This window comes from Syngnathoides biaculeatus, chromosome 12 (assembly GCF_019802595.1).
Source record: "Syngnathoides biaculeatus isolate LvHL_M chromosome 12, ASM1980259v1, whole genome shotgun sequence".
Taxonomy (NCBI): domain Eukaryota; kingdom Metazoa; phylum Chordata; class Actinopteri; order Syngnathiformes; family Syngnathidae; genus Syngnathoides; species Syngnathoides biaculeatus.
Window position 1 is genome coordinate 14,294,007 of NC_084651.1, and position 12,985 is coordinate 14,306,991.

General features: G+C 41.3%; 1 protein-coding gene across 3 annotated transcripts in view; it reads left to right on the forward strand.

Moving 5' to 3' along the window:
* Positions 1–223: 223 nt before the first annotated feature.
* adgrb3 (adhesion G protein-coupled receptor B3) overlaps positions 224–12,985 on the forward strand; it is a 138,031-nt gene continuing 125,269 nt past the window's right edge. For 2 of the 3 annotated variants that reach the window (XM_061837274.1, XM_061837275.1), the window contains exons 1-2: positions 224–761; positions 2,062–2,830. In XM_061837274.1, the coding sequence (XP_061693258.1) occupies positions 2,077–2,830 (754 nt within the window). In that variant the 5' untranslated portion in view covers positions 224–761; positions 2,062–2,076. Of the gene's footprint in view, positions 762–2,061; positions 2,831–3,311; positions 3,726–12,985 lie in introns of those variants that run through there. The other variant, XM_061837276.1, reaches the window with a different exon arrangement.

The following is a 12,985-nucleotide window of genomic DNA, read 5'->3' on the forward strand; positions in this document are numbered from 1 at the left end:
ATATTCCAGTTTTGGAGGACACTGCATGCTGCAAACGCAGTCTGAGCAGAAGTGAGAGGGGTCCAGTTTAGGGGGTGGTGGAAACCCCTTTTGATTGGAATTAAGTGTGCGGGAGGGAAATGGGAAGAAAAAAAAGGAGGCGGAGGCGAGGAGGGCAGGGAAGAAAGTGGGTGCTGGTGCCAGACGCAGTAAGAAGTGAACGGACGTGTGTATGGTGCTGAGAGTGTGACGTGATATTGCAGCCCGCTCCTGGAGCTCTGCAAGCAGCAAGCAAAGCGCCTTTTCGCGTCCTTACTGGCCCCCAAACATCTCCCATCCACCCACTCCACACGGATCTTTTCTCTCCTCTTTATTTTCTCAACGTGACGAGAGGATGCCGTTTGACGACTTGCGTGGAAATGGAATAGAGATGGCGAATAAACCCGTCGTGTAATTGTAAAAAACAAAATGCTCCCAAATAGATTTTCTCTTAGTCTCTGAATTTCTTTGACTGTCGCTCGGTTCTGTTTGAGTTTGGACGGAAAGCCCATGCAGATGATGAGGAGGACGACCGTGGATACGAACGGGGAAAGCGGAGTGTAACGCATTTGATTTGATTAGAATTTTTTTTAACCCTCTGAAGCATCTTGTTGCGCCGGACTTGTGTGCGTGTGCGTGTGTGCGCGTGTTGGAATATGGATTCACTCGAGGGCTGCAGACTTGATTTATAAAGGATGTTGTCAAGTATGTTGGGAAAATAGCCATAGCTTTCACGGTGTAAGGTAAGATTTTTTTTTGTTGTTATTGTTATATTTATTGAGACAATGCATGGCTGATGTCAGTTAAAGTTTTTACCTTGAAATAATCTTGCCTAGTGTGTCTGTACGTGTGCGCTGCGTATACCCCTTCTCACGAACCCACGCAGATGAACAGATATGTTTATTCAAAGCGATGATCTGTCTCATAAGAGGCAAAGCCCACTTTAAAGTGGCACCGAGTCTCCATTCCCATTGCCTTCAGAGAGACGATTGCTTTTTAGAAGGCTCGGCAATAAAACCAAGCGTGTCTCTCTTGACGACCCATTTCTCCTCGTTCCCCGGAATACTGATTCCCCCCTTGACGCCCCTGCACATGAATCTTGCAAAAGGATGTGGATTGGCGTGGATTTAGAGCTCTCAGCTGATCCCACACCCCGCAAGCTTTGCAGGACTAATAAATTGTGGGGCCACCATTCCATTCCCCATTCTTGTGGCTTGTATGTGTGACAGTGTGGATTGTGGAAGCCGTGCTTTTCGCCTCCACTTCCACAGTTGCACGGACTTGCACGCACCCCACGCGCGCGCGCACACACGCACGCACCTGCTCGCAGCTGCATTGCCTGCAGGATTAAAACAATCAGGACATGGCATTGCATTCTCCCTCTTTATCTCGCTCTCCATCCTCTTCGCCTTCTTCTCGTCCACACGCCCCCGTGCACGTCGCGCAAGCACACACACAGTCACACACACACAGCCTCGATCAAAATGTACTTATGCCTTATACAGTATTTTGGAACAGGTTGATTCCCAAATTTCTGCCATCGTCGCATGAAATGGGCACGTGAGTTATTTGTAGTTGATTCCTAAATGTTGACATAAAAAAAAAAAAAAAAAAGCACGGAAAGTCACATAAGTGACGGAGTCTCTCGATGGCAAATAACTTCAACCTTAAATATAATAGTCTTCACGCGCCCCCGCCCCTCCACCCAGCACGACCCAGATAATAACATCTAAATGTCCTTACCATGTCACCCCCACCCATCCACACACATACAGACGCGCACGCACGCACGCACGCACGCACACATACAGACACGTATGCCACAAATAAATAAATAAATAATGGCCGGAGTAACCACAAGGTGGCAATGTTTGCACAAAGTACAGTCGTGAAGCGTGGCAAAACGGGGTGCAGGAGACATGCAGCTGCGGTTGATGTGCTGGGTTTTGTCTTGGCATTTTCTTGACAACAAGTCCAAGAATCCCATGACTTCATCGATAGTCCATGTTGTAATTGTGTGATTCTCCTCATCTTTTCTTGCAGGCCAAATGACATAGGATGAAGGCTGTTCGAAACCTGTTGATTTATATATTTTCCACCTATCTTCTGGTTATGTTTGGATTAACTGGTGCCCAAGATTATTGGTGTTCCACTTTGGTCAAGGGGGTCATCTATGGATCCTACTCTGTGACTGAAATGTTCCCTAAGAACTATACAAACTGTACGTGGACGCTGGAGAACCCAGACCCGACCAAATACAGTATCTACCTGAAACTATACAAACAAGACCTGAGCTGCTCTGAGTATTCTCTGCTTGCCTATCAGTTTGATCACTACTCTCACGAAAAGATTAATGCCTTGCTCAAGGTGAATGAGTCAATAGTGTACCTGTGTGATTCCAAGAATATTTATGTGTTTTTGCTCTACGACAAGAATTTTGTTCAGCTACGGAGGGTTTTCCCCTCTGATTCAAACGGATTGACGTCACAGAAGCTAGAAGAGGAGGAGAAGTCCATTGTGGAGTTCCTGGTGTTGAATAAAGCCAGCCCCAGCCAGTTTGGGTGTCAAGTCCTTTGTACATGGCTGGAAAACTGCCTGAAATTAGAGAAGGGCACAGTGGAGACGTGCGGCATCGTCGACACAAAATGCACATGTCCCCAACATTTAGGAGATGGAGAATCTGAGAGCATGCTCATGCTCAACAACGTGGTTTTACCGCTCAACGCCCAAACAGAGGGCTGCTTGTCGCCCCAACTACATGCAGGACAGGTGTGCAATCTGAGTGCTGAAGTGAAGCGCCCACCTAAAGAAGGTGAGTATGCTGCCGTGTCTTCCTATTTCTGTGCTGACATGGTAATGGAATAGATGAGATCATTTATTGTGCACGTCGATCACTCCCCTCTTCTGCGCTGTCCTACTGCATGTCTCAAACATGATGGCCCATGAAACAAAGAGCACACATACAGTAGAGCTTTAATTAAAAGTTTGCTGCCTCACTCATTGGACAACGATGCTTGGAATTGGGTCTAAACTATTACAGTGGAGCCTCAGAAGTCGAACGCCCAAAATTTAGGGGAAGCATTTGTGGCTCTAAACCTTTTGGTTGTCAGGCATCAAATGATTTATTCTGCGTCTATATAACTATTTTGGGGCATTTTTGTAATATTTTATCCAAAAGATGGGACGCCTTCACATATGAAATCAAACATTATGTCAGGATATCATTGAGTCAGTTGGCTTAGTCCACCAGATCTCAATTCTGCGAGCATCAAAAGATTAAGTCACATTTTACTTCTATTTTGTTCTTTAGGAGATGGAATGCATAAATGAATGCAGATCCGTGACCTCCTCCCGAGATAGCTTCCCTTCATCTGCATGTGGATTTCTGCTTGCAGATACTTATAAACATACTCTGTGGTGTGCTTTGACTTCCCAGACTGGAGGAAATCCAATTATTTTTCCGCCATGTCAAAGACCGTCTGTGTCTGATTCGCGCACTGCATTTAAAGGAAATGAGAGGAACCGCTTTGATTGGAAGGGATTGAAGTTGGCTGTGGTTACACCACAGCAACACAGATGTTCCTTATTTAGATACACTGGTCCACGAAACTACCAACAGCGAGTCTAACCCGCCTGTGTGCACTTATGCCATACACCCTGTTGGATTTACACCGGTCACGAAAAGAGAGCCTCGAGTGTCAGTTCAGGTCAGGAATTTAAAATCATTGTTCAAATAGTGACCTTGTAACCTTGAAAGAGATTGCTTTATTTAATTTAATTAAAGATAATAATAATTCAAATCAATACAAATACATTGAATTCCAACACAATTGTATGACTTTGACATCAGAGGTTCCACTGTTTTGTTTTTAATAAATGGATTCATCAATTTAGACCAGCTCAAACAAAAACCCTTCATTTTTTTTCTTTGCACTGTAGCACAGTCAAATGATTGGAAAAAGATGTATTTTCGGCAAGTGTGGGATTCAGGCCATTTGCATCATGAATGGGTCAGACAATGCAAAAATTGCTGTTTTGCTTGAACAGTAATTCATGAGCTGTGAGATTAAATGAACATGATCAGACTTGTGTGGTTTAACTGGATGTAGTGCTGCCATAGAGCAATGCAACATGTTATTACATTGGCTTTTAACAGTAAATGCTTCTGATAAGGTCATGATAGACCGTGGAGCTTCAAGAGGAAGTTGTCCTGACATGTAGCTGATTGTTGTATAACAGGGAGTGTTGCATGACACTTGTGATGATGAGACATAAAACACTGGCCTTCATCACCAAAGTCATGAATGAAACTTTTGATTAGCGGAGGAAATAATGAGGGAGCAAATGTTATGGAACAGCAGTATTCCCTAATGGGATTGAAGTAATTGTTGCAGCAATCACTCACTGGAGACACCAATGAGAAGAAGAATGTGGTTTTATGCAGTAGTTTTAGCTGTCGGGTGGTTGCTGCCACGTGCTTCAACATCATTTCGTCCATACATCAGTTTGTAATAGGAAAGATAGTGTCCCTGGCAACCATAGACCAGTCAAGTCCACATCTATGTTAAGCCACATTTCAACCAAGGGGTAGAGTTATTATGGTTAGAAATCATATACCTTAAGATTGAATGCTCTTGAAGTGCATGACGTTTTTGATAAATTAAAAGAGAGCTTTGAGTCAAGTTCCACCCTTTGGAACCTCCACTAAAGGGTTCTGAGCAGTGATTTTGGTATCCTTTGCAATTTTTAATGATGGAATACAAAGGGACCAATGCACGAGAATGTTTAAGATGAAATATGTATGGCCCCTAAGTATAATTGATAATAATAAAATTTTAATGTCATTTTGTTGGAGTATTTGTAATCTCAATTCCATTTACATTTACAACACAAACAGTTGGTTAGAGTTCATTATGTCAGTATTTAAGGTTGGGGACAGGTTTGAGCCACTGCTCATATCTCAATGAACTCGTAAATTCCTTTCCTAAACGGAAACATCACTGTATATACAATGCACATTTCATTTTGGTCAGTTTCTTTACCACATTTGCCTTAAAGATAGCACTTTTCACATCTCAACTGCCACCCAAGAGTAATGATATGATTTCCAATTACCTTTCTTTTAACACCTCACCTTGTGCCTTGATATCAATTGCATTTTTTTTCAACTGACCCATTGCTGCTTCACGTATCGAGTAGCAGTATATAGCTTTAATAATAATAATAATTTTAGCAGACCCTCCAATCAAATCACCAACATTATGCTTATTTGAACAAGGAATTCTATTTTCCAGAATAACATTTGACATTTTTCAGCATGTTAATATCAGCTTAAGAGCACAGCTTATTCCCCCCCACCAGAAGATTTTCCACTAGTATCTATTTATAGTGTTGGTTGATGGGAGGTTTGAATAAATCCGTTTTCATCTGGATAACGGGTGAGATCAACACACTGCGTTTTAAAAGAGCACTGTCTCTCCTCCTGGTGTTGCAGTGGCAGAGTGGGTGTTCCTGATGAAGAATAAACCATTACAAACTGTTGACAAGGGCTCGATTTGATACAATCGCTCGTCTTTGATCATCTCAACTTCCTGGAGAGGAGGAGGCCTTTTGAGCCTTTCAAAAGCCAAGGTTGCTGCCGCTGCAATGGCCCCGTTCGTGTTGCGCGCACCTATGCTAGGTGTAGACCATTTTAAAGGTTAAAGCGCATCAATACTTAACTTGATTTTTACAGACAAAAGACAAACCTCGCTCAATGATGCTGTGCCACTTTGAAAACCAAAATGGCTAAACACAGTGACTGACTCATATATGCAGCCTTATTTTTATGGGTGCCACTGTTTCATGCATAAGAGTTGTAAAAGCAAGCAGCATAGTGCAGCACTGACACTTACTGTGGCTTAATTCTGTCTTTCTCTCGTGTGTGTGTGTGTGTGTGTGTGTGCATGAATGCTTGTGTGTTTATGTATGTGTGCGTGTCCATATGAATGTGTTCTACCTTCCTACATCACCCACATGCAACAAACAGTATGACTCGCCACTGCCCATAGGTGAACTAGTGTGTGTTCTCATCACAGTTCGTCTGTTTGACGTGTCCGGGCTGCTTTTACATAATATTGTGACTTTTATTTGAAGAGTTAAAAAAAAAGGAAGAGTGGAGGAGGAAACAGTAAAATAGATATTTTCCATTTCTTACAGACGTTTTTGTAAGGAATTGTACAACCAACAAGCATCTTTCTCATTTTAGAGAGTTTAATAGAGCTTAGTGGAACATTGTCCATACATTTTCTGTATCACTTATCCTCACAAGGGTTGCTGGCACGCTGGAGCCTATGTCAGCTACTGTAGCTTCAGGCGGGAGGTGTGGTCTACGATGAAACAGTTCACAGCCAATCGCAGGGCACCAACAAACACCCATTCAGACCTACAGACAATTTAGACCCTTCAGTCAACCTACCACACATGTTTTCGGGATGTGTGGGGGGACCTGACTGGCCGGCGAAAAGCCACACAGGCAGGGGGAGAACATTCAAACTCCACACAGGGGAAGGATTTGAGCCCTGGTTCTCAGAACCATGAGGCAGATGCCCCAACCAGTCAGTGTCTTTTGGCACATTGTTTTCGCCCCAAAACATATCTTGTAATACAGCCCATTCCTTTTTGTACAGCATTCCACTCAATTCTCAAAAAAACTGTCACTCCTGAGACACGCTTTGCAGATGCTGATGTTTACTATTCGAGTAGAGGATAATACCTTAAAATCGTTTAATTCTGTTTGAGCACCTTCGTATCTTTTATAACCTGCACCTGGCTTCGAGAAATCAACCGCTTCACAAGGTATCCCCTCGTTTTGTTGCTCTGCCTAGTCGTTTTTCCCTCGGCTACGGCCGACTGTCTCATTATTTGTGTTGCTTTGTTGTCATTGGAGGATCAGGGTCGATACGTCTCATTGCTTTGGGGTGGGAAATGTATTCTTGTTTGTATTACAATGTGTGGACTGTTAATGAAGCTTCAAACAGTCCTGTTGTGCTTGTGATGTATTGCATGTGGCACTGGCTGTCTGAAATTGATGCAATAAGATTTTGCTTCATATTTTTAAAATGAAACGGAATATGCTTCATTAGGCGCAATTGAGATGGTAAATGGTAGTGAGTCAGCTTGACAGTCGCATATGTGTCAAAGTGAAGGCCCGGGGGCCAGATGTGGCCCATCACATCAATTTATCTGGCAACTCATGTTTGTCAACTTCCATGATTTTTCTTAAAATCTGTACCAACAATCCAAATTGCCATATGAGATAAACAATAATTTCGAAAATATTGCATTTTTCTGCAACCAAAAACCCATTTTTTGACAGGAACGTATACAATAGTTCAACAAATGATTGTCCATGCCTTCTGATTTCAAAATGAGTTATTCTTCAAGTTGTTGTGTATATGTAATAACATGATAATGTGATGAAACATTGATATGGATTTCCTGTTCTAACGGTCATCTGAGGGAAAACCATAACCGCAATGTGGGCTGAGACAAAAATGACTTTGACATCCAAGTTCTAGAGGTTATGGCTTCAAAACTCTGTTTAGTGCTTCCTTTGCTTGTGTAATGAAAAAAGATGACGAGCAGTGGGTTATAATTTTCATCCTCAAAACTCAATGATTCTACCAAGAATTGGATCTCATAAGCACGTAAGATATTCAAATGAATATTTAACAAGTCAACAAAGGGGGCCTCCAAACACTGTATTACTGTAGTACAAGAATTAGGTTACAAACACAAATCTCTTTCCTGATCCTCTTTCCAATTTGAGGAAGAATAGCATGGACCTTAAAAGCATCATGCAATCTGTGCAAAATATGCCATTTAAATACATTGAATTCCATAGCCTTGTTTAGCTAGAATAATGGAGAAATCACCATCAAAGAGGAGTGACACTACATTTAGAAAATGTGATACCGTGCACATTTCTGGCTATACACTTGCATGTACTTTATTTGAACATTCTGCTTTATGACTAAGTAGAAGATGGCAATAAGATTTTATCCGTGAATGAAACGTAGAGCGGGGCGCTCCAGTGCATCGTCACCCGCCGCAGTCGTGAGTGCTGCCGCAGCTCAGCCCTGCTGCCTCGCATAGAGCGGCCTTTTATTCACTTTGGATCTCAGTCAAGTCACTCAGTAGTCACACTGCATTATGCTCACCCCCATTGTTCCGTACACTTGGAGGCCATTTTAGTTCCAATTCAGTGAAAGAGAGGCCTCAGCTCGACAGCTCTGAATCTGTTTGTTTTACTCTATATATGGATTTATAAACTGATGCTCTACAAAATGCAGCTTTTTGTAAAAATCCCTTTGAAAATTCCACACTGCATTACACCCCCTTAGAGGCATCTATAATAACGTTTCCCATGGTATGTCTTCACGGTGCATTTTGTACCTGGCTTTTAAAGCTGGGACCTCAGTGTTGCTTCGTCTCAACCTTTGCAGTCATTTCTGCTGAAATGGAAAGAATGTTGATAGTGAAAGGCATGCTCAATTCAAGTAAGTCCAATCGACTGTAGCACCCTGCAGAAAGTAATGTGACAACGCAACACATTCTTTTGGAGCAATCAGTGGACAGTCATAATTCACGGCATTATGTACACCTACACAAGTTAAAGCGGTTTGAAGATAACCACCGCCTTTAAAAACAAGACAGTAAGTCAGAGTTTTTGTGGAAATTCATTAATTGAGATTCATTTAACACTTTATTATTGTGGTTGCAGCAGTGAAGAATTTCACTGCGTTACACTGACATCCAAGTCTAATACAGTATTTTTTTTGTTTAAACTCTTGTGCTATTCAGTAAGAAAACCTTTTAAAACAGCATCTCTGGGATTAGATAAGTTAAAATTGTGCAAGTTTACATAATAAAGGCATGAAATTATGTGTAATAATGGACAAAACTTCACTTATTCACTCTAGGAGAGTGTGTTGATGCTTTTTGAGCAGAGAACATATTAGCACTTGTATGGCTATTTGAGTAATGTTGAATAACGTATGGTGCCACAATTGATATACAGGCATATAAAGGAGAAAAGAAACAACAAATAATGTTTTATCACACAGCAAGCCACAGTATTCCATTATATTCCCACAGTTGTTTATATGAGGTACTTGGACAGGTGGGTGACCATCAGCTCTGCAAACCGTTGTTCAAATTTTGACATGGATTTGTGGTCTCAGTCCGGAGGCTCTGTTTCACCCGCACCTCGACTGAGAGTTAAAGTGATAACTACCTACTATCAGACTGTGTGCTGCCAAGTGTCTCAGAGCAAATGAAAGAGCAGTGTTGTCATAGCAAAACTGCAGACAGGATGGTGGTCAACGTGTCAACAGGAGGGACTTTACTGCAGTGGATTAGAACTCAGGATAACCACGTGCACATCAAAAACAAAAGTTACATCTTAAATCTCTTATTAGAAAAGAACCTAAACTTGCTGCCATTGACCTTCAAATATAATACTCTACTTAGATTATTTTTTTATTTTTTGCTTATGCCTTACAATGTGAATGATGAAAAATGAAGTGCCGTAGGTGTGTCAGAATAATTGAAGGTGGAGCTGAGACTGCATTAGGGATCCGCGCTGAGCCTCTTCCTGTTTGCAGTAGTAATGGAACTACTGGCTGACAGACGAGGTTAGACTGAAATCCCCTTGGACCATGATGTTCTCAGATGATATTCTGATCTCCAGTGAAAGCAGGGAGCAGGCGGAGGAACAATTAGAAAGATGGAGGTATGCACTGGAAAGGAGAGGAATGAAGATTAGCCGAAGTAAAATGCATGAATGAGAGGGGCTGAGGAGGAAGAGTGAAGCTCTGGACATGTTCAGAGGCGAGAGAGTAAATATATTAGTTGAAGCTGTGGAGACCCCTAATGGGACAAAACGAAAGAAAAAGAAGAAAGAAGAAGAAGACTTACAACATTTATTCATTCATTTTTCGTGCTGCTTATTCTCTCTGGGGTCATGACTGTGCTGAAGTCTGTTCCAGGTATCTTTTGGGCAAGAGGCAGGGTACAACCTGAAATAGTTGTCCACCAATCGCACACACACTCACACCTACGGGCAATTTAGAGTCTTTCAATAAACCCACCATTCATGTTTTTGGGATGTGGAGGAAGCCAGAGTGCTCAGAGAACCCCCCACAGGCACGAGGAGAGCATGCAACCTTCGAAGAACTGTGAGGCAGATGCACTCAGTCACCCACGTTTCCGCCACTTTAAATTTATATATTTTTAATCTACAACATATTTTTTACAGATTTAGATTCTGTGCTCAGGAAGACTTTATTGTATGTTTTTTCCCCACCCTCATATTTTTTGGTTTGGTTTGGATTTCACTTTTGCTGTATATACTGTATATGCGTAGTTTAGTTTTGTCAGTTCCTTAACTGCATATTTGTTATGCAACTATGTCTTTTTCTTAAGGGTAAAGAAGAATATGAAGCACATCAGCCATTGGCTAATCTGCTTTCAAGGAGATGACTGTGCCACTTACCATTCCATTATTCATATAATTTATTAGTCTCAGCAGTTATATGGCCTATTATAATGTCATATTACAAGAGGAATCTGAGTGAAGTCTCAAATAATGAGCTCTATAAGATGAAGCAGCTACACGTGATGTCCTCAAGTCACCCTCTTACGTCTTTAAGACCTTTTACATGCTCATCTCAGGGCAGCTACAAATGATCATTTTGCTTGGACTAGTTTGAAGTGCTTTAAACTTTTTTTTAACTCTTGGTCAATTGCCAACAAATATTGTACTGTACATTGGAATAATAATACCATTATTGTTACTTGTCTTTGGACTATTCACCAAACAATTGGATTGTTACTGAGGTTACCCATACTACTGTACTTAAAGGTCAAGTGTTATCCCTATAAACATTCTAAAATAGATATTGTAATGAAAAATACATATATTATTCACTTCAATGTATATATGAAAACATAAATAAATAAATAAGACATCCGACGCGCACATCGACACATTTTGCACTCCTGTCATACATATGCAGATCTTCTGTTACAATATGAGAGACGGATTCCGTGGTCCGCCCCAAACTATTATTTTTTTTAGCAGCTGTATGCACACCCATTTGGAACCCACGAAGCTCTCGTCCTTTGTACCTGTGTAATCCACTCAGTCCTGCTACGTACGTCACTTCCTGCTTCTTCTCGAAAACAAATCCCTTCCTCTCTAAAACAAATCCATCGAGAGGATTTTCATGGTGGGAGTTACAAAAACCTGTATATGTCAAAATGATGTTTTGTGGTGAAAAAACGCATGGTTCCATGTCGGCTCCCAGTTTTTCATTAATAACAGACTAAAAATCATGCATTTCACGACAGTGGCCCTTTAAGCACACATAAACATAAGTGATATTGTTATTGTCTTATTCTTATTTTAATACTTGTGCAGTCAAATAATTGTTTTTTGTAGGAATGCAGCCGTTAAACGTCCAGAGTGGTGGTGAAAATTCATCTGAAGATGAAGAATAAGTGGAAAGCATGTTCATGGACAAAGAGAGAAGAGGAAAACACAGAACCTAGAATTGAATATGGGGACTTCAAATTTTGGGACCGCGAGAGGAAAATTTCGGGAGTTGGTTGACATGATGATTAGGAGCAAGGAGGCGGTTTACAATTTTATTACCATGGTGTAGATGCGAAGGAAAATGGAGTAGGGGCTATTTTAAAGGAAGAGTTAGCTGAGAATGTCTTGGAGGTGAAAAGAGTATCAGATCGAGTGATGAGGCTGACACTTGAAAATTGAATGTGTTATGTGTAATGTGATTAGCGGCTATGCCCCATGGGTAGGATGTGACCTTGAGGTGAAAGAGAAATTCTAGAAGGAAATAAACGAAGTTGTTGTGAGCATCCCAGACAGAGCGAGAGAGTCGTGATTACTGTAGTTTGTAATGGACATGTTGCTGAAGAAAACGACATCCAAGAAAGGAACTTTCAGGGACACATGGTGGTCGACTTTGCCAAAGGATAGAAATGGCTGTTGTGATCACCATTATCTAGCTATTTTCTGAGCTGCTTATCCTTACAAGGGTCGGGGGATTGTTGGAGCCTTTGAGCCAGAGGCCGGGTACCCACTGAACTGGTTACCTACGGACGCATTTTTCCAAAAGAGGCAGGAGCATAGGGTGCCCTACAACAGCATGTACATTGAAACACACAGGTGGATTACATCTTGATGATACCATGATGATCACAAATGACGTTGTGATTTGCAGTGAAAGCAGGGTTTGTGTGGAGGAACCGTTAGAAAGGTGGAGGCATGAACTGGGAAGGAGAGAAATGAAGATTAGTTGAAGTGAGAGAGATTATATGTACATGAATGAGCGTGATGGAGGGGAAGAGTGGAGCATGTACTGTGATCAAACAGCTCTCTGAATATTGCCAACTAACATTTTTGTTTTCTTAATTAAATGTTTGTTTTGAGTTGTTATCTTTGGCAATGGTTGTGTTTGATTTCATGAAATCCTTATTCAATTTATGCAAAATAATTTCAACGGTGACTAATGCATGAAAATATCGCTGGTTAAATCACAAACATTGGTGGCTGAAGCTGACTCAAAAGACCATCTTGTCTTATGCAGTGTGCCATGGCCACAGAGGCAGAGCGGTGATTTCCATTTGTAATTGCACATCTTACTTCGACATCACAGCATTCAGACTCTATTTTGCAATTTATGAGTTAAAGATAAGTGGACTTTGCGAATCAAAGGAAGCCACTCTTGCTTTCTCTGACTTCAAAAAGGCTTCTATATGAATACAAACAAAAGTAATGAGTCTCTGTAGATGAAGAAAACCGTCTTATCCTCTTATTATACAAATTGGATTTATTTATTTCCATCATATGCATAATTCACTGAAAGAATATATCCCAGCAGTCTGCTCCAGCACAATAGGG